At 38.4% G+C, this 22,352-nt stretch overlaps 2 protein-coding genes across 2 annotated transcripts; one reads left to right on the top strand and one right to left on the bottom strand.

Annotated features, from left to right (window-relative positions):
- Positions 1 to 425: 425 nt before the first annotated feature.
- On the bottom strand, positions 426 to 7,173 carry LOC111777594 (26S proteasome non-ATPase regulatory subunit 12 homolog A). Its single transcript, XM_023657261.2, has 11 exons — positions 7,012 to 7,173; positions 6,701 to 6,895; positions 6,295 to 6,402; positions 6,087 to 6,191; positions 5,938 to 5,994; positions 5,614 to 5,810; positions 1,613 to 1,712; positions 1,433 to 1,545; positions 1,164 to 1,317; positions 992 to 1,069; positions 426 to 899 (listed from the first exon to the last, which is right to left on the bottom strand). Exons 1-11 carry the CDS (start codon positions 7,012 to 7,014, stop codon positions 681 to 683), a joined length of 1,329 nt encoding a protein of 442 aa, XP_023513029.2. The 5' UTR covers positions 7,015 to 7,173; the 3' UTR covers positions 426 to 680.
- Positions 7,174 to 14,837: 7,664 nt separating this feature from the next.
- UBP27 (ubiquitin-specific protease 27) lies at positions 14,838 to 21,302 on the top strand. Its single transcript, XM_023657615.2, has 10 exons — positions 14,838 to 15,164; positions 15,257 to 15,377; positions 16,493 to 16,593; positions 16,682 to 16,909; positions 17,786 to 17,854; positions 17,987 to 18,115; positions 18,316 to 18,453; positions 20,053 to 20,115; positions 20,287 to 20,595; positions 20,698 to 21,302. The coding sequence occupies exons 1-10, from the start codon at positions 14,922 to 14,924 to the stop codon at positions 20,941 to 20,943; spliced, it is 1,647 nt and encodes a 548-aa protein (XP_023513383.2). The 5' UTR covers positions 14,838 to 14,921; the 3' UTR covers positions 20,944 to 21,302.
- Positions 21,303 to 22,352: the final 1,050 nt, after the last annotated feature.

Below are 22,352 nucleotides of genomic sequence, written 5' to 3' on the forward strand. Positions count from 1 at the left end.
GAGAAGTTGCATTAAGGCTCTAGTCGGGGTATTATACAACAATCTTAACTTCCAATTCTAATAATAAAAAAATAAAAAAAAAAACACATCAAAGTTCTTTTCCTTACCAAATTCTTGATAGATCTCTGTTATAGGCCGAACAGCCAATCATGCCCAATTCTGGGTGACCTGACCTGCACCAAACATTTATAAAGATAAAACATCGTGGAAAAGTACCTGATTTAGTTCGGTTAAAATAGCACATTTGGCCCTTTAACTCTTCCACCTAATTTAATCCTTAAACTAACTTTAAAGTATGTAACGATATCGTCAAGATATAACGAGGGTTCAACGAGGTAGCTACTTGAATTCTAGGTGTATAATAATAAAGGTTGTGTTACAGTAGAATAAAAAAAAAAACAGACCTGTTGGTGAGATTCAGAGGCTACCGCATCAAATTCATATTATATATCTATGAAATTTTCAGCAAAGATTAAACCGTTTGTTAAAGTTCAATGACTAAATTGTACAAACTTAAAACTACAAAAAAACTAAATCATTTAATACTAACATTCATAGACTAAATTGTTTCTTCGTACAATGTACTTTCAACCCTCGATTTGATTCTCTTTTCGTGTCGGGTGTAAAAATATGAGAGAGCGAACAATATACCAATGACACGTGGCTCGTAATCATCCTTCTCAAACTTCTAGAGAAGCTTTACGAACCATGGTCTCCTTGTGTATTTGGTGACAACTCTTTTCAACAAGATCAAGCAGTTTCTCCAAGTTCAATGCCCAAGAATTGAGAATTTCGTTGCTGTCCTTCGATGTCTGGAAGCTGACAATGCCCATTGGCCTATCGATCTTCGCCACTAAAGCCTTCGAAACAACCATTTCGGAAAGATGCTTCTCTGCTTCCTGATTAAAAAGAAAATGCACGATATTAACAAAACAGATCAAGGCGATCAAAACTAGAGGAGAATGTAACAATTTGTAGCATATCTACAAACCTGGAGGTTGAGACACAGCAGCTCTGCAAGTCTCTTCAATGTAATCCTCGAGTAATACTTCGACACGACAAGAATATTCTAAATAAAAGAACAAAAAACACGTTGAATCACAATGACCATATGTAAGTAGCCAAATGAAGTAAAGAGATATAGTGAACGGAATATATAATACATGCTCGATTATCCTTTGTTTAAGATCTTCTGCAGCCTTCTCAACCAAAGAACCTCCTAACAAATTCTTCTCATTCTCAAACTCATCCTTATAATCATTCCATAAAGCTGTCCATTGGATGACCTCCATAGTAACTAGCTGTTTCAACAACAATCTATGACAAAATGACGAAAAAAGAGTATCAGACTGAGTTTCTATTCACAAGACATGAAATTTAAACAATAACATCCTAGTCAATGGAAATAAGCACAAAAAAAATAAAGACATGCCTGAAATTTGGGATCTCTGAAAGATTCTTATCTTCCAAGATGGAATTAAGAAGGCTCGACTGCATGGGATCGTGTGGTGACAAAACTAGGTACCAACAGATTTTCCTCAGGACCTACAGTGATAAAATTAGACAAGCACAACAAAAACTGGGGACAATCTAAATTGGAAAAGAGCTTTACAGGTATCCAGTGAGCCGAGCTTTCCTTGACGGATGGAATGTCATATATTGATTTGTAGCAGCGACAAATTTCAAGGTAATCCTTGTGATGAGAATAATACCTGCAATGATGGATGAACAAACCTGTAAAAAGATTTCATTGCAAAAGAAAAGCAAGTATGCATAACCTTAGTAGTCAATGTCTAAGACATTCCCCTGTTACTCCTGCATGTTTTAAAAAATATACAAGAATACTAATATTGAGACTTTTGTGGTCTTTTTTATATTCTTGTACATTCTTTCATTTTTTTCTCAACTAGGGCTCAATTTCTTATCATTCATGCATGCTTGCCTTAAATTCAGTCATGAAGAGGGCAAAGCTAAACTACTAATGTATTGATGGAAATGATTGAATGCTTTACATCCAACAGAAAATGCTCTCTCATTCCACCTAGTAAAAATCCACCGTCCCTTCTTTGTTCTAGGAAAAAGAATAAACGACATTGTTTGCACAAAATTTCAAATAAATGAAATTGTGGTATAACTCAAAGTTAATTTTTTATTTTCAAGGAACATTGAGTTTCATCGTGAAAAATGAAAGAATAAAAAAGGGTATACATAGAGACAACTCAAAAGAAGCCAAACCATAATTTGAACTGTCCGAAAAAGAGCTCCAATTTAGAAGAATAAAACCTAATAACGAACATCCTTAGAGAATGGCAACCAAAGAGATGGATTAAACCTAGCAAGGAAAAAGAAATCTTCTGAAAACCTCTTGGCCCTATAAATATCTCACTATAACTCAAACTAAAAGTCTTATAAAACCAATAGAAGAAAAATATGAATTTTATGAGTAATTGAGTGCTTACAGTTTCGAATAAATAATAGTCACCTTAGTCTCTCTTTGAATATAAACTTTGATTGAAGGCTTTCCAACTTATTCTCAGATTAAAGAAACTAAGTCTTCAGCATTTTTGCTTGGGAAGAAATCAATCAGTTACTATTTTTCTTTCCCTTTTTTTATAAAGAACTGGATTTTCATTGAGAAGAATGAAAAAATACCGAAGCATTCCAAAGAATAAAACGGTCTACAAAAAAAGCCCACTAAATGAAGAGTCTCCAATCAAGTAAAATGAGTCCATGAGAATAATTACAAAAAGCCTTCGTCTCCGAAGCCCAAAGAGAGACAAAACCTAACAAGAGACCAAACATCTCTAAGGTCCCTTTCGAACCCTCTAAAGGTTTTATTGTTCCTCTCCCCCACAATCTTACTAACACAGTACAAACCCCCACTTGCCACAAAAAATTTCCCTTCTCACGAAAAGAAAAAAGGAAAAGGAACTTCTAGATCAGTTTGTTAGAATTTTGTCAATAGTTGAAAATTATTACATAGCATGTTGTAGTTGGTTAAAACTCATCTCTTTGCAGCTTTTTTAAGAGATTTAACTTTTATTGAGAGAAAATGAAAGAATATAGAGGCATCTGAAAAAATGAAATCCACAGAAAGGAGAACTCAAGAGAAAGAGCCCCAAATCTAGTAAAATGAGACCTAGCGAATAATTACAAAAGGAACTCGTCACCAACACCCAAAGAGAAACATTAAATCTCACAAGGGACCATACATCAAACGATTCACTCAATCGCTCTAGAGATTCTATTATTTCTCTCCCCCTAAATACCCCATAAAAAAGCACACATCCAACTATAAAAAACTTCATTTCCCCATGAACGACAAATAGAGGAAGCTCCAAAATCATATCACTAACAGCTCTGTGTCGGAGTATTTGAAGGCCAAATACTCTAAACAAGAAGTTCAAAACCCAAAGAGCATAATCAACTCCAAAATAAATTATCCAAATGTTGCCCGGCCCTATGACAAAGGATACAGAAAAAGGACCCAACCAATGACGGCAACTTCCTCAAGAGCCTATCCAATTTATTGATTCTTCCATGAATAACCCACCAAATAAAGAACTTCACTTCTTTTAGATTTTCACCTTCCAGAGAATCTATAAAACAGACTCCCACTAAAGGGTAAGGGTCCAGAAGGATCTATAAAAAAACTAGGTCTAAAAAATGAATATGCCTTCTCCCATGTTTAAGCTCGACATCTCCCAATAAAGAAAGGAGTCATAACCTCCGTCGTTTTTCTATTGGACAAAATGGACAACGAAGCCCAAACGAAAGAGAGGAAGCGCTGCCTGAATGCATCAAAAAATAAGCAACAAAATTATTTTTAATAGAAGATAAATAGTAAATCTTATGAGGAAATTTCTGTGAAATGGGAGGGAGTTCAAACCTAACAGAAAAAAAAGTGTGAAAAATATCAATACTTTTGTGAGACAGCACATCATCTGACTTAAATTCAAAGGTAACACAGAGTTGGAAATGATGGATTGTGAAAATAAATGACCTAAGTAATATGCTTGTTTATAACTTCTTTAAGAATAGAAATAAAAATATGAAAATAGAAGAATTTCATAAAGCATTTTAAGCATGAGGTTATGGACATGCTAGAATCTTCAATCCATTAAAAACATTTTTTTAAAAAAAGGTAAATAAGAAAGAAAGAAAGAAAACATCAACAACGACCATAACAAGAAGGGGAAAACAGTAACCGCCTATTTGATCAGAAATTAGCTCATATAACAAAAATAGAACCATGTAGGTAGTGGACATTTTTATAAACAAATTAGAGCGGTCAATATTTGTTCACGTATGAACTATTGTGGTCTATTTTTTGAAGGAAAGCAACCTTCGTTAAGAACTTATTAGTAAGGGAATCATCCATGTAAGAGTTAAAGGGAATTGCAAAAAGCATAACAAGAATCAAGCCTAAATAACAAAAGTCAAAATAAGAAATTACTAAATTCCAGTTGTGTCCCAATGATTGAAGATCAAGGATGAAGGAAACTAGAGAGAACCCTGGAGTTAAAACATTACTCTAAATAAATCCTCAAACCTCTCAAAACTTTGTCCTCAAAAGTTCTCTTATTATCATCAAACCAAATGCCTCAAGACAAGGCATCCACCCTAGATTTGCAAAGCATTTTTCTCTTCCAGGAGTAGGAAGAATAAGCATCACTTACCAAAATAAAGCAGCTGCCTGACATTTGAAGGTCAAAACCAACAAATAATCTTACTAATTCAAGCCCTCCTCCGAACTACATCTATTGAATTCACCAACCCATTAACCCCAGGAAAATCAGCCAATTTCACCTTTTTATGGAAAGCCAAAGAAGAAGAGGACTTATCCAAAAGAAATTCTTATTAATTTGTTTAAAAGCTTCCCTTTGTATGGCAAAAAAAAAAAAAAAAATCCTATTTTAAAATAATAGCCTACAACCAAAAAAAATTTAAATAAACCTACACATTAGAATGATTAATTGTTCTGTATTCCATTATTAGATATCACATTCTAGATCCTCAAACAAGGAAGACATTATCAATTCAAACGTAACTCAAGCATAAATTACCATTCAAACGATTGAGGGTTTCATCCTCCACTCCACAATTATTGAACAAAAAAATACAAGGAGAAGGATATCTAAAAGGCTCAAGGAGGACAAGGCCCTTGTGTAGGACTCAGAAGGAGCCCAAGAGGTCAAGCCTCTGTATATCTACCCAAGCTACGTCTCAATTGAAGCAACAGAGATCTAAGGTTTGCTCAGGAGAATAGCCGATGGATAAGGTATCAGCTTCCATTTCAAATATCGATGGTTCAATCTATCCCCCACCCACGCAATGGTAGAACTAAAAAAATTTGTCAACAAAACTTTACATAGTTGTAGTTGCTTGAAGTCGAAAGGTCAATTAGGATGGGACATTGCAAAATAGTGCACTGAACAAACATAAAACAAATTCAAAGAAATACTCTCACAGCAGACTCTCAAATTCAAAGAAATACTCTCACAGCAGACTCTCCTGAAATCCACTATGGAAAGCATACCATTCATTAATTCTAAAAAGCTATTTGTAAAAATTTAAGCGAACCTACACATCAGAATGTAAGTTACCATTTACCTTATCATCAATTCATAGTAAAAGCGCTTCAACTCCATTAACGATGGGATATCGGCTGGAGCCTCCTCAACAATATTATCACCTTCCTTAGGTTTTTTCTTCTCCTTTGTAGGATCCGCATCAAAAACTCTTGGACTAATTTTCCTTGATAGGATCTGAGCACGAACATAATCCTGACGGTCTAAACATAGACGAACCTGTAATTAAGTTTCAACATATAGTCTTGTCAAAAATAAATAAATATTTGTACCAACATTCAAAACAAAGAATTCTAGACACAGATGAGTGCAAGAATAACCTAAAACCAACAAAAAAGGAGCATACTTGTTCAAGAATGAATGCAATTTTCTCAGTTTTAGCCATGGCACCAAAGGTTTCCACCTGTGATCTTACTCATCAGAAACATAAACAACCGAAAATTGGAAGAAAGAAATGAAAACATTCTGGTAGTCATCAAACTATATAACACATACAGCAACTTCTTGCATCAAGTCAGCAGCTTCTGCAATAAGCCCCTGTTCTTCTTTGATCTTTGCTAATTTCTTGATTAACCGGGCTCTCTCAATTTCCACGTATATCTACAAACCAATAAACTGAAATCTAAAATTCTAAACTAGGCACGGCTGAGGGAAGAGTATTGCCTCGTTCAAGAAAATTTTGAAGCTAAAACAACAAATTTACCTTTCCTGCCGACACATTGTTAAGCGTCTTGATAAGCTGTATTTTGGTCTCAATGTCTGGTGTTTCATCAATGTATTGCATTGCTTGTTGAACCATTGCAGTAACAGCCTAAATGAAAAATTAGAAAGCCAGATGTAGGAAGTTCAAATCTCAAAGAATAAAGAGTATCTGACTGGGAGGTCTCTTCGGTGGAATTCAATGCACAACTTAACTAATGCTTAGAACGATGCTTGAACGAAAACAATGGAGATAAACAAGAAACATATGTGCAAAATAGTTCAAATCGGAAATGAAAGATGAAGACGATAGAAGCTGCAACACCAGGAGCTAAAAGGTAACACATCTCCTCTCACGCGAAATGGTTAAAAGTGGCATGTAAAAAGACGCAGTTTCTTTTCTCGCAAACCTGTTTGAGTTGTCCACGGCGTTTGGATAAGAGCACAATCTGGTCATTGAGAGTACTCCATGCTTTCGCTTCAAAGCAGAGCTGTAAAATGTCAGTGGCTGCCTTCTTGGTGCCGGCCACATCTCCGGCGAGCCGCATCTGCTTCTCGACATTGAGCAGTTGCTCTATGGTTGCCTCTATATTACGTTCACCCTCCTGAAATTCCACAAGAACCAACATCGAATGCGTATCATAATCGGAAGTCAAGGCAACAAGAACACCGAAAGATTCAGATCTGAAATGAATTTACAAGTGCAACTACGAAAAAGTACCATTTCTTCAAGTGGATTTGGAAAATTAACCAATTGATCTTCTTGTTTGAACACTGTTAGAGACGGATTAGAGAGAACCGTGAATTACACAGCGAACCCTCGTCACTGCAAAGTTGAACCCTAATTGAAGGAGTAAGACTGATTTCTTGCGCACGAAGAATTCTTCTTTACGAGTGCACCCTGTGGTTTTACAAATTTGCCCTTATGAGCAGTTTTTTTTTTTTTTCTTTTTTTTTTTTAAAATTTTATTATTATTATTATTATTATTATTATTATTATTAAACTTTTAGTCTTTTAAGTCTACATCGTTTAATACTTAAATCATCAAACGTTACATGTTATTCTTAAGGGTGTCCACACAAACCGTGCTGAAGGAATAAAGAGCATGTGACGGGCGCGAGTGGGCATGTTGGTGTCGCACGTCCACACGAGTGAAAGCGCATGAGGTTGAGTTTTTCGTTCGTTCGACCTCTATTTGTAAGTTTTTTAATCTGATTTCAATCTCATTCCTAAGCTAATAAGTCGTTTAATGGCAGTTCCTCACCCTTTTCGAATAGGATTGGTGGGATGCCGCCAACCATGTGTAGCTTGTTAGGATTGATATCAGTCGTTAGCTCTGATACCAGTTGTTAGGATCACACAACAACGCACACGCTCGATCTAGATGAACACAAAGAATGGGATAGAGAAAATTGCAAGGATAACTCTGACTAAAAGGATTTTTTTTTATTGATGGCTTCAGGTATGTACAACAAGAGAGATTGTACAGAGAATAGAGAAGTACATATTCAAAGCTCTACCGACGGGATATATATATGGTTTAGTTTACTATATATAGCTTTACCAGATTTAGCAATCTACTATAGATAGCTATTTACCATATATAGCTTTACCGGATATAACCGTTTACCAAGCTATAAATAAGGAGCAGGCTCCATAACCTAACAATTCTCCCACTTGGAGACTGATCCAGTCAACCAAGAATTTCACTCTCAAACGATCATGAATGTCTTCACTGCACCATACCAATTGAGGTTTTGCACAACCTCAATATTCCAACATCAACACATTTTGTCAACATGTTTGCTGGATTCTTTGCACCCTCTATCTTCTCCAAACACGTCACCATCTTCAACTAACCTCCGAGTGAAATGGTATCGCCTTCTGTGTTTTGAATGATAGACCGGGTTCCTCGCCAACAGCATGAGTCTCAGGAGTTTCTTGAGTATCCGCTACAACATCACTCTGTGAATCTTTGAGCAACTCAACCTCAACTCCCACTTGCTTCACCTCTGGAGTTTCAGCGACGCTGGCCGACACAACCCCCTCTGGAGTTTCAGCAACGCTTCCGGCCGACGCAACCCCCTCTGGAGTTTCAGCGACGCTTCCGGCCGACGCAACCCCCTCTGGAGTTTCAGCGACGCTTCCGGCCGACGCAACCCCCTCTAGAGTTTCAACGACGCTTCTGGCCGACACAACCCCCTCTAGAGTTTCAGCGATGCTTCTGGCCGACACAACCCCCTTTGGAGTTTCAGCGACACTTTTGGCCGACGCAACCCCCTCTGGAGGTTCAACGACGCTTCCGGTACTTTTCTTCAATTCTCTAACAGTCTTTGTGAAGCTAACTCGTTTCTGTTTGCTCGTAACGCAGTTCTCACAAGGACTCATAACAATCTCCGCATCAAATACACCTTATTCATAGCCGACGGTTTTTCGTACATATTCGACAGTGTCTTCAATAGATCTGACGTTGTCTTCTCCTTGATGATGTTAAACGCCACGTTTCTGGATAGCGTCAACCGGATCATCCCTAAGGCTTGTCGATCCTTGAGCTTCCACTGTTCCGTGGTCATGGTATCCGGCTTCACCCCCAACAGAGGTTCGTGAAGATCTTTCTGGTATAGATAATCTTCAATCTGCATCTTCCAGAAACCGAAATTGGATCCATCGAACTTCTCAATTCCAATCTTTGAACTTTCCATCTTCACAGATCGTGGTGAATTTTTCCTGGCTCTGATTTCCGCTTGGCTCTGATTTCCGCCTGGCTCTGACTTCCGCCTGGCTCTGGCTCTGACTTCCGCCTGGCTCTGGCTCTGACTTCCGCCTGGCTCTGAGTTCCGCCTGGCTCTGAGTTCCGCCTGGCTCTGAGTTCCGCCTGGCTCTGACTTCCGCCTGGCTCTGACCTCCACCTGGCTCTGACCTCCGCCTGGCTCTGACTTCCGCCTAGCTCTGACCTCCGCCTGGCTCTGACTTCCGCCTGGCTCTGAATTTTGCCTAGCTCTGATACCAGTTGTTAGGATCGATATCAGTCGTTAGCTCTGATACCAGTTGTTAGGATCACACAACAACGCACACGCTCGATCTAGATGAACACAAAGAATGGGATAGAGAAAATTGTAAGGAGAACTCTGGCTAAAAGGATTTTTTTTTATTGATGACTTCAGGTATGTATAACAAGAGAGTACAGAGAAGTACAGAGAATAGAAAAGTACATATTCAAAGCTCTACCGGACGGGATATATATATGGTTTAGTTTACTATATATAGCTTTACCAGATTTAGCAATCTACTATATATAGCTATTTACCATATATAGCTTTATCGAATATAGCTTTACCAAATATAGCTTTACCGGATATAACAGTTGACCAAGCTATAAATAAGGGGTAGGCTCCATAACCTAACATAGCTTGAACTGTGATGATCGAGATGAGATCAGTATGTTGCTCGACTACTTGCATAATCGGTATATAGTTACGCTTACTGATTCAATCATAACTGATACGCATTCAATTTCTCTTACTGATTCAATCGTTACATGTTATTCTTAAGGGTGTCCATCGAAACCGTGTTGAAGGAATAAAGAGCATGTGACGGGCGCGAGTGGGCATGTTGGTGTCGCACATTCACACGGTTGAAGCGCATGAGGTTGAGTTTTTCGTTCGTTCGACCTCTATTTGTACGTTTTTTAATCTGATTTCAATCTCATTCCTAAGCTAATAAGTTGTTTAATGGCAGTTCCTCACCCTTTTCGAACAGGATTGGTGGGATGCCGCCAACCATGCGTAGCTTGAACTGTGATGATCGAGATGAGATCAGTATGTTGCTCGACTAGTTGCATAATTGAGATATAGTTACGCTTACTAATTCAATCACAACTGATACGCATTCAATTTCTCTTATTGTAGGTCATACTCGAGAAATTTAGAAGAAATTGGATCAAGTTAGGAGCTGATTTGGCTTAAAAATGGAATATCAATACATGTAAATAGCTATTCAATTTAGCCCGTTTAATTATTTCTTATGAGATGTTAAAAATTGAATTATTGCCACCTACTATATCATCTCCTTTAATGATTTATCCTTATATTTTGGATACTTGAACCAATTCTAAAAAATATTCATATTTAATTTTCTTTAGTTTTATAACAAATTAATATGTTAGAATTTTGGCTCTTATTTTTTATTGAATTTTTTTTTTTAATAATTATAGATTGATTTGTGTTTATTTATGAATTTTTAATATATTTTATCTAAGATTGTATCTGAATAATTATAAATTGTGGATTAATAAAACTTAAAAAAAAAAAATTACAACGCAACCCGAACCCAAACCGAACTCAACCCGAAAATAGAGGGTTGGGTTGGGTCGGGTTGGGTTGGGTTGGGTTACTAATCCAACCAATCCGAACTTTATGGTTGGGTCAAAAAAATCCCTCAACCCAACCCAACCCGGACCATGTACACCCTACTTATAAATCACTCCACAGTTTACCAATGTTCTTTCCATGTATTTGTCATGTACTTACTAACAATTCTCATTACACGTGCTAATCAAGTTTGGTGCAAACCATAATATACATCGAGCTCTCAACTATAGAAGCATATGGAACTAATATCATGTATTCACGCTCCTCACCTGTCTTGGGCGATTGTTCCTTTGACAGTTTAACAAGATTTGTCAAGTAGTCTTAGGTTTAGCATCATTCGTTCTGAAATTGGACAACACTTTTTCAATGTACTGCTCCTGGGATAGATTTAATGTGTCAACAGGCCTATCTCGAGAAATCCTCATCCCAAGAATTTGCTTCGCTGCACTGAAATCTTTCGTCTTAAATACTGTAGACATTCTTGCAATCAGATTGTTTATTTCCCGCATACTGAATCTTGCAGTCAATATATCATTAAGTATAATTCTTAAAGAACAACACTGATCTTTTTCACTCTTGTGAAAATCACTCCTCTTGAGAGATAATATTCCTCTTGAGTTAGGGTTTGATATCAGAGCCAAAGCCAAACCCTAACTCAATTAGTGAAGTTTTTACAGCCGCTGATCATCCATCGTGATAAGTCCAATCGAGTATCACAACAACCACAACTTTTTGCTTTCAACAGCTTCCAAACCATTGCCATTGCTTCCGAATCTCAATCATTCTACTAGACCAAGAACTGTGGTTGGCAAACTGTTCTCGATCATCCAATATCAAGAATACATTATAAGCATCTTCAAATTTCTCACCAAGCTCAAAGGTGGCATATTTAAGATGTTCGTATATTCTTTCACAACCTCTCAAGTGATCCAGAGCACCGATCTTGGTGTTATTATCCAACTTCAAAACTTCAGATGTTTATTTAACACATTCTTATTATATTCATCACTCTGATCAGCCAGGATATTCACTTGTTCCAATCAAATTAAATGGAACAAATTACCAATCCTTGAGTAAATCATTTATGCATAAATGCATAAATCAAGAAGCAGCTCTTCAAGATCTGAGATACATCAAAGGCGGACTATTTCTGAGTTTTGCATCTTTTTGGGAAATTCAATAATTTCCTGAGAAGTCTAAAAAGTATACCAATGTGTTCAAATCATCAGCAAATACTTGTTTAGAGTTAACTTGACGGATATTTTCACTATTGGGAAGACAAAAGTGTTATTGACCTACACTGACCTACACTCTCTTCTCAAAGACAACTCGAGTGTCATTGACCTACACTCGTAAAGACAACATGGGTGTCATTGACCTATACTCGTAAAGACAACATGGGTGTCATTGACCTACACTCGTAAAGACAACTTGAGTGTTATTGACCTACACTCTCGTAAAGACAAGTTGGATGTGATTAATATACACTCTCCAACTTGAGTGGGAGTGTTGAGATATAATATTTAGAGAATATATTATTTATGGAATATATCTTAGATATTATATCTTAATATTTTTTCCTATATGATTTGATTTATAGTATATTTTATTTTATTTACGAGATTTAGTTAGTTATATATTTTCCCTTATTCATAGGTATTAGTTGTTAGCCGGTACCCTAAATGATATGAATATCAATGAGAACATACCTTCAATCCCAATTCTATTTCTCGTTCTTAACACCGACTCATTAAGGAGCCAAACTTCTTGTACCACTGTCTCGGTGCTCCTTGCTTGGAATTACAAACCCTTTCGATTGCTGCATATAATAGGAATAATCTGTTCTTCCTTTCATCCATGTCATACTACACACATGAGTCATGTATTCATAGTTATCATCATGGGTTTCATCTTGCATCATCATATAATCTATAACATGGCTTCACATGGCAAGACATAACATTACATACATAACATTTCATATGATTCTTATCATAGCATAATAGGACATCACATACATACATAACATGACATCATACATCATCACATAGCATACATAAGCATAAGCATAACATTATGACGCATATAGGGGTTACGGGACATGCGTCATCATACGTCATACAATTCGTCCCACAAGGTTTGTTTCAACCTAGGTAGAAAGATGAAATTTTATTAGAAATATTCTAACGAGCTTTAACTTACTTAACTCTCAAACAATTTTCGAATTCTAGCTCAAAATAGTTTCAATTGAGCACATGGAGTTTATATGGGCGTTAAATGCCTCCAACAAGGACTAAATCATATCCGAAAGGGTCGAGAACGTAGGAAATGATACCAAATACCCTATATTGCATCGGAGCCATGCATAGGGACGTGTGTGGATGGGAGTAACGTGGACTCGGTTCGTGCGTATGGGTTCGGTTGTGGCCTTGTAATGGGTCGTGTAGGTGGGTTGGGATGCTGCAAAATCTCTATGGGTGATGGACAACCCGAAAGCAAAATCCAACTCGACTTTGACCTGAGAACTCCTTCCTCGCTCGTTTTGCAAAAATCCTAATGTGATTTCTATCTCTCTAACCCATTCGACCTTTTCAACAACGACCCACATGCCTCTGTTGACTAGTGAGTCCAAATTCCTTTATAGATTTAGACGGAGTCGACTTACATAGAAACAACTACGATGAAATCGAGACTTCCTATCGAAATCGAGATTCCAACCAAAACACAATGGTAAAGAAGAACAAGGTCACTGATTTAAAGAGAACTTATATGGTACATGACATTCTCTTTAAATGTCACGTCACAATACCTCAGGATTTCTTTGCCATCCAAAAACCTGTAGCTAAGCATGTTAGAACCATAGCCTATGAAGTATCACTTAATAACCATAGCATCAAGTTCGTCTCTCTTCTTTAGATCAATATGAACATATGTAGTGCAAAAGTGATAGTGTTTGAATTCTTTTTCTATCCATACGTCTTCTGTCATCTTGAACTCCAAAGGTACCGACAACCCTCTATTGATCAAGTAAGCTGATATATTGACAACATTGTTGGATGAAAGTCCCACATCAGTTAATTTAGGGAATGATCATGAATTTATAATCAAGGAATATTATCTCCATTGGTATGAGGCCTTTTGGGGAAGCCTAAAGCAAAGCCTTGAGAGCTTATACTCAAAGTGGACAATATTATACCATTGTGGAGAGTCGTGTTCATCTAACATGATGACATCAAAGTAGATCACCTTTAGACATTTGTAAATTGAACAATATTTGCATCAAATATACATGGTTCATAGCCGACGATTTTTCATACATTTTCAAGAACACATTTGTTACAACGTCAATCGGATCAACCTTAGAGTCCATTCTTGAGCTTTCACTGCTCCATGGACATGAAATCCGGCTTCGCCCCAGATAAGGGTTTGTGAAGATCTTTCTATCTTGAGCTTTCACTGCTCCATGGACCTGAAATCCTTCTATGGACATGAAATCCTTTCCTGGATAAGGGTTTGTTGAAATCCTTCTATGGACATGAAATCCTTTCCTAGATAAGGGTTTGTGAAGATCTTTCTATCTTGAGCTTTCATTGCTCCATGGACCTGAAATCCTTCTATGGACATGAAATCCTTTCCTGTTTCTAGACAACGTCAATCGGATCAACCTTAGAGTCCATTCTTGAGCTTTCACTGCTCCATGGACATGAAATCCGGCTTCGCCCCAGATAAGGGTTTGTGAAGATCTTTCTATCTTGAGCTTTCACTGCTCCATGGACCTGAAATCCGGCTTTGCCCCAAATAAGGGTTTGTGAAGATTTTATCCGGCTTCGCCCCAGATAAGGGTTTGTGAAGATCTTTCTATCTTGAGCTTTCACTGCTCCATGGACCTGAAATCCAGCTTTGCCCCAAATAAGGGTTTGTGAAGATTTTTCTAGTAAATATAATGCTCCATGGACCTGAAATCCGGCTTTGCCCCAAATAAGGGTTTGTGAAGATTTTTCTAGTAAATATAATCTTATCTTTTAAAATCGAAATCGGATCCATCAAACTTCTCGATCCTAATATTTGAACTTTTGATCTTCACAGATCGCGTTGGATCTCTGGAAGCCCTACACCAAATAGTTAATGAAGCAACCTATCCACACTATTGAAACTTTGGGGCAAAATTGAAACGATTTTCTAATTTAAATTTTTTCTTCTTTAAAAGCCGACGATGTGGGCACGAAGTCGATAGTTCTCCTTCGGTCGCCGTCTTACCAAATGAAGCGGGTAAAAGAAGCATCTATGAAGAACTTCCTCCGGCGATTACAACCAGCGGGGTTTTACGTGTTTGTTGCTGGACTTCTCAGCGCCGCCGCTCTGTTTTCGGTCATTAGAGATGGTAAACTCAACAATATAGGCCTTTTATCCTGGACGGCGGGTGCAAGTTCGTCCCAGAATCTTCGCCTAGTTCCTGGATTGCAGAATCTCGGGAACAATTGCTTTTTCAATGTGATTTTACAGGTATTATTACTTTCAGCTCATGGATTTTCTTTTTCTACGAGTTTTATCTATGAATTGTACTCATATTCATCTGAATGTTGAAATTTCGTCAGGCTTTAGCTAGCTGTGTGTTTTTTCAACCTTTTCTTCATAAGCTTATGGAGGAATTTGAACTTCACGAGGAAATGAGTGATGCCTTACCACTTACGATCTCTTTAGCTGCACTATTAGAAGGTACCATCACTTAATTCGCTATTCATTTGAAGTAGTTTTTCGCAAATTAGAAGGGAATGGTGCTCAATTTGACATGTTTAGATGCAATTCAGTTTCCGCGAATCATTTTTCGGAATTGATGTTATGGAAATCTTTGATGCAACGTTTATCTTTGAGAAGCTACTGTAATTCCATGTAGTTTCCTAATCATTAAGTATGCTTCTACATATGTAAATGATAAAGATTTAGAAGTAATGAATGACTTTGGGAACATTTAGTATCGTACGAGTTTTCTTTTCAACGAAATGTAGTAGGGTAAGAGAGTTATAAAGTGAGAATAGTTGAGCTGTGCTGGATGTCACAAATCACTTTTCTTGGATGTGGACTTTGCGATTGTGCGAAACTCACTCTCAACACCAAGTGAGTCAAGCCAATGTGTATTTGAGTCGCCTACGGCCGGGCATGCTCAAGCCGTTGGCCCCGTTTGAGAAGAAGGTTTTAGAAAACAGGGACAAATAGATTTTTGAAAGCGAGTTTGAAAGTAAGTATTAGAGAAGATTTTAAAAGCAAGTAAGTATTAGAGAAGATTTTAAAAGCAACGTTATATAGCTATAAGAAAAAGCAACACAATTGCTTAAATAACATTTAACTTTTCGGGTAGGGAGAATTTGACAACTAGTCGCATCACCCTATAGTACATTTAGAGGCGATTCTGGTCTGGCAGGCCTAGACGTGATTTCGCTGAACGGTCATACAAAATCAGAAGAAGAGTTGACAACTAGTCACACCCCCTTATAGTACATTTTGAGGTGATTCAGGTCTGGCAGGCTTAGACATAATTTCGTCGAGTAGTCATACAAATAGGAAATACAATGGTGAGGCAATACAACAAATTAAGTAAAGGGTTCGGCGTGACATGGGTATGCGGCCATAGGCAACACGCCCTGGACGAGCATGACTGTGACACTAGACACACACGAATATCAAAAAGAAAAAAAAATCACTTATGCTTGCTTTATGAAGTATTTCTAACAAGAAATAATCTTTTCTTTGATAAATAAAAGGACCTGTAAGAAGTATTAATAAGTATTCTTTGTTCTCTTCATTCGGTTATGCTATGAAAATCATTTCTGCAGAGCTAAGTGCAATCTCTTCGGAGAGAGTCGTGTTGAGCCCGAGGAAAGTAATGCTTGCAATGGCTTATTACGCTCCGAATTTCAATCTAACAAGCCAGCAGGTGTGGCGCAGTGGCAGTTATTTCTTTTAATTGTTTTCAGAATTCAACTATGTGTTTCATGTCGTATTGTGTTACTGTCGGTTTGTAGGATGCAGCAGAAGCATTCCTTCATCTCCTTTCTTCATTAAAAGAAGAGATTTCGGATTATAATCATCCACCGCAGTGTTCGTTAGTCGATGTGTTGGCTTCTAATGGTAGGATTATTACTTCCAGGAGTAAGAGCCCCAGTGAGCTTGAAAGATGGCAAGGTCACTTCCTTGTACCATTTGATGGTATTCTTGGTAGCATCTTAACTTGTCAAAGTTGTTCTTCTCAGGTTTATTCTGACTTCATAATATTAAATTCGTAGGTCTTCTGGGTCATACTTTCTTGTTATTTCTTTATTCTTGTATAAACTATTGTGTGACTCCCTTGTCTCTAAATTTATAAGGGGCGAATTTCTCTGCATGTTACTGGAAATGAAACGTTTAATTAAGTTGGAAAACTTTAACTCATGGTGGATTTATCTTACTTTTTACATACTCAGTTTATTTATCTATAACGGCTCAGCGACCGCTAGTAGATATTTTCCTCTTCGGGCTTTTCTTTTTGAGTTTCCCCTCAAGGTTTTTAAAACGCGTCCGTTAGGGAGAGATTTTCATACCCTTATAAAGAATGCTTCGTTCTTCTCCCCAGCCGATGTGGAATCTCACAATCCACCCCCTTCAGGGTCCAGTGTTCTCGCTGGCACTCATTCCCTTCTCTAATTGATGTGGGACCCTCCATTCCACCCCTTCAGGGCCTAGCGTTCTTGCTGGCACATCGCCTCGTGTCCACCCCTTTCGGGGCTCAGTCTCCTTACTGGCACATCGTTTGGTGTCTAGCTCTGATATCATTTGTAACTACTCAAGCCCACCGCTAGCAGAATTGTCCTCTTTGGGCTTTCCCTCAAGGTTTTCAAAATGCATCTACTAGAGAGAGGTTTCCACACCCTTCTAAAGAATGCTCCATTCTCCTCCCCCGCCGATGTGGGATCTCACAACCTACCCCTTGCGGGACCCAGCGTCCTCACTGACACTCGTTCCCTTCTCCAATGGATGTGGCATCTCACATTTCTGTTCTAGTAGTTTCATTTCTCTATATTTTTTATTTGGGCATTTGATTTCTTTGTTCATTAACTGGCTTTTTTTTTTTTTTTTTTTTTTTTTTGCAGATCTCACTGAGTTTTGAATCCTTTCACAATTTGCCCCTTTCACCAGTGCTTAGGGGTGATTCTACTATTGTACGTCTGTTAACCATTTTACTCTTTGGTATTGGAGACCATTTCTTAAAATATCATGCCCCATTATTCTTGTATAACACAGCTACATAATGTTTTTCCTGTACTCATAGGCCTTTTCAAATGCAATAGTAGGTTTTCGGCTGTACGTTGATGGATTGCTTAAAGCAGTTCTTTACTGCTGAAAAGGTTGAGAATTATCGTTGCAGCTCTTGTTGGCATGATGCTGGCTTGAAGTATCTGTCCTCAATGGGAGCATCTAAAGTAATTCTTTGACTTGGAATTTCATTTCTCTTTCTACATGGATTTCTACCTCGCTTCCCCTGTTTTAAGCTAAGGTGTTATTTTTTTCAATTGTTTTGACTTATGAACTGCTGCGGACTCCTCATTATACAATAGCCTCGTTTTTGGTCTACGTGAGTTTAACGTCTTAATAATTGGTGTTATTCTTTTGAAATTCTTAGATGGAGATTGAAGAACTTATGAAGTGTGATGGGCAAGATTCTTGTGTTTGTGACAGACTTTTTGATTTATATAAAGTTCCATGGTCAAATAAGTTTTCATTCACCTTAAAGCAACTCAGTATTGCTCACTGTCCAAAGGTATGTCGGCTAAAATTTTGTTTATTTATTTTTATTTTCAAGTAAGAAACGAATCATTGATATTCAAGATTGTGAGATCTCACATCAGTTGGGTAGGAGAACGAAACATTCTTTATAAGAGTGTAGAAACCTCTCTCTAGCAGACACGTTTTAAAAACCTTGAGGGGAAGCCCGAAAGAGAACCTGAAGAAGATAATATTTGCTAACGGTGGGCTTGGATAGTTACAAATGGTATCAGAGCTAGACGCCGGACGATGTACTAGTGAGGAGGTTGAGCCCCGAAGGGGGTGGACATGAGGCAATGTGTCAGCAAGGACGTTGGGTCCCGAAGTGGGGTGGATTTGGGGGTCCCACATCGATTAGAGAAGAGAACGAGTGCCAGCGAGGGCGCTGGGCCCCGAGGGAGGGGGGAGGGGGGGGGGGGGGAGTGGATTGTGAGATCCCCCATTAGCAAGAGGTCATCATTTTCCAGCCACAAACAATCAAGGTTCTCCTACTAAACGATAGGAAAGTGAGTTGTTCTAGTTGACATTCATTAGTCCGCTTGGATAGGAGCACCTGGTTGATCGCCCAACACAACAATGTAGTTGTTTACGATGTCTATGAATTAATCCCTTGAGGGTGATAAGGAATTTCTTGTGGTAAAGAGTTGATGAGGGGAGGGTCTCATTTGGTTAAGTGAGAGTTAGTGGTGAAGCTTAGAATTAGGAGGTTTAGGGATTGGGAGTCAGCACTACTGGCTAAGTGGTTGTGGCTTCCTTCATCTAGTGTTCAATCTACTGTTCCATGAGTCGACTAAACACATTGAATTAGATTGTCGTTTATTTGTGAGAAAATACAGAAAGGGTCCGTGCCATAGGATATGTGACTCGAGAACAATTGGGAGATATCCTTACCAAAGCCTTTAACGAAGCAAGAATAAACTATCATTGCAAGAAGCTGAGTTTGATTGACATATTTGCTCGGCTTGAGGAAGAGTATCATAATATATGTATTGTAATAGCCCAAGCCCCCGCTTGCAGATATTGTCCTCTCTGAGCTTTTTCTTTCGGGCTTCCCCTCAAGGTTCTTAAAATGCGTCTCCTAGGGAGAGGTTTCCACACCTTTATAAAAAATGTTTTGTTCTTCTCCCCAATCGACGTGGGATCTCACAATCCACCCCCTTTGGGGCCCAGCGTCCTTGCTAGCACACCGCCTCATGTCCAACCCCTTCAGGGCTCAACCTCCTCGCTGTCACATCGCCCGATGTTTGACTTTGATACTATTTGCAACGGCCCAAGCCCACCACTAGCAGATATTGTCCGCTTAGGGAATCCGCTTTGGGCTTTCCCTTTCGGGCTTCCCCTCAAGGTTCTTAAAACGCGTCTCCTAGGGAGAGATTTCCACACCCTTATAAAGAATGTCGTTCTCCTCCCCAACCAATGTGGGATCTCACAATCTTTTTTTTTTCCTGTTTTTTTGTATGCCCTTATTTTTCTTTCAACTGTCCGAATGAAAGCTCGATTTTTTTCTTTAAAAAACGTATAGGATGGATTTAGCATGATACTATCACAATTACCCATAGCTAATTGTTCTCATCAATATTTATTTTACTTGCAGATTCTATGCATCCATCTAAAACGTGTTTCAACGAACATGTTCGGTGACGCACTCAAACTTCAGGTATCAAATTTTTCATTAGTACTGACTTTTGACCCCTAAATTGACAAATATGTTGTAGAATGTGAAATGTCTTCATCTTCTATTCTTTTCCTTGTATGATTTTTCTGGTGTGAGCTCCATGGTGAAAGGTTGCATAGCCTTTTATTAACGTTTTGCAATCTCCTTCCTTAGGGCCACATTTCTTTCCCGCTGATTTTGGACATGTCGCCGTTCATGTTGACGGGAGTAGAAATAAAAGACATAGAAAAACAACTCGGAAAGCAACATTCATCAAATAAAAAACCGAGCCACGGTCTCGATTTCTTCAGAAGACAGTTCGATACCACAATGCTAAATTACATAAACGGACTAACAGGAGAGGATGACTACCCTACGAATCTCGCCTCAGGTGAGCCCTTTTGCTCAAAACAATTAAAACCTTCCGCCGAAGAAACCAGTTCTTCTGAAACTCGAGTGAGCTCGGAAACCTGGGATTCCCTGGTACGTCTAAACTTCTAATTGCTTTCACAGCATGGATTCTTGAAGTCTGATTTAGTTCACTTTTGAGCCTCTGTGGTGCTTGTGTATTCTCTTATCATACAGGACACTAGGACTAGCCAAATAGAACCGTCAGAAACTTATTTGTATCGAGTCGTTTCAGTTGTTCAGCATTTCGGTAGAGCCGGGGGTGGCCATTACACCGTTTACCGAAGAGTTCAAGATAGCGATGCACGTTTGCAGGATGTCTCTACAGAATGGTTTCATGTATCAGATTCAGAAGTTCATCTTGTTTCTGAAGAAGAAGTTCTTGCAGCTGAAGCTACCTTGCTGTTCTATGAGAGAATCTAGAATGCTGGGTGCAACGTGTTCGGTTCGGAGTCTTAAAAGACGAAATTTGTGAAATCTAGCTCACAATTGTTGATCAAATGCAGCAAGGGATCATCTGCAAACCGGAGAGCCCACATAGAATCAAAAGACAATACTTAGATTTGAATTAGTTACGTTACAGGAAAGAGTTTGATTGTCTTTGGCGATCTTATAATTAGTTTATGTATGCCGCCAGTGGGCTGGAGGTTTACTTCGTAGCCTTCCAAACACCAACACCAACACTTCTGACCAAACTTGAGACTCTTAAAGGTTCTTCTTTCCATTATGTCTCTTGACATTCACCATTGATTCAGCTAGATGTTAATGATGCATTTCTTCAACGCACAAGCTTAAAGTGGTTTGAATTCATTGATTGTACATCTTCAATCGTGCAGCGTCGTGATTTTCACATGCTCACAACAAGCCTTAAAGGGGGAACTCAAGTCTCATTCACATTTTTAGTCCAGCTTTGTAGCTTCGTTGGACCGTTTGCGAACATCGTTTGTGCGGAATCCAAGTTTGTTTGGCCACACACGCTGTTTGTGCGTGCATGTTCAATTGTTGGCTGCCCACATCGATTCTAACGAAATAAATGGGAGCTTTTTCCATTCGAAGGTCCATGATTGTAACAACTTGATTCTGTTTAGTAATGTAGAATCAGGTTAGATTGAGAAAAACTTAGGGTTTCTCTTCAAGTTTTCTCATTTGTAATTCGTTCTTCGATTGTTTTTCGAAGTTCAAATTTGTGTACATCTTCTCACATTCAAGTTGGACTCGAAGGCAAAGTTCTAACCAACCTCAAAAAAGGGTAAGAAGTTAATTTTTGGCCCAACTCGTTTATTTTTCTATATAGTTGACTGAAGAAGATGATTTTTTTTTTTTGAAATATGGATTAATACGACTTTGGTGAATGAACCAAGTTGATTCGAGCTAGAAAAAAAAATTCATTTGCAAAACGCATGAAGAAGACGAACCAGAAGTGGACACGTGTTGTGTGGAGGGGAGGCGTATGCATCTAGGATCGGAGGTGACATAGTCCATTGGCAACGACACACATCTAAGGTAGAAGTAGACTCGCAGCGACTTGACCAATCCAAGATTTGCGACCTGCGGCCCGAACTAACGCTTGATCCAACCCGACTCTATCGTTGCGCAAGGAGCATGAGTATCCTTCCTCTATTGCGCTCGTGAATCCGCGTGTTGGACTCCCTCCTTGTGTATGGAGTCGCGTGAGTGCGCATGGTGAGTTCCTTTTTGTCCTGTTTGACCTCCGTTCGACTATTTTTCATCCTGATTTCAATAATAACCTTAATTATACTTGAATTAGGGCCTATCGGTAAATTTTCAAAAAAATTGGAGCTTTTAACACATGGAAAAGATAATTTGAAAAG

The sequence above is a fragment of the Cucurbita pepo genome, chromosome 16, assembly GCF_057944985.1.
Source record: "Cucurbita pepo subsp. pepo isolate OVF chromosome 16, ASM5794498v1, whole genome shotgun sequence".
Classification (NCBI taxonomy): Eukaryota; Viridiplantae; Streptophyta; class Magnoliopsida; order Cucurbitales; family Cucurbitaceae; genus Cucurbita; species Cucurbita pepo.

Coding starts and splice junctions, on each gene's coding strand:
- UBP27 (XM_023657615.2), top strand. CDS start 14,922: ATGAAGCGGGTAAAAGAAGCATCTATGAAGAACTTCCTCCGGCGATTA. Junction 16,910..17,785: donor GTCAAAGTTGTTCTTCTCAG/GTTTATTCTGAC, acceptor TTTTTTTTGCAG/ATCTCACTGAGTTTTGAATC. Junction 20,116..20,286: donor GTGACGCACTCAAACTTCAG/GTATCAAATTTT, acceptor CTCCTTCCTTAG/GGCCACATTTCTTTCCCGCT.
- LOC111777594 (XM_023657261.2), bottom strand. Junction 1,713..5,613: donor TACTATGAATTGATGATAAG/GTAAATGGTAAC, acceptor CCATCATTGCAG/GTATTATTCTCATCACAAGG. Junction 1,318..1,432: donor TCAGAGATCCCAAATTTCAG/GCATGTCTTTAT, acceptor ATTTTGTCATAG/ATTGTTGTTGAAACAGCTAG.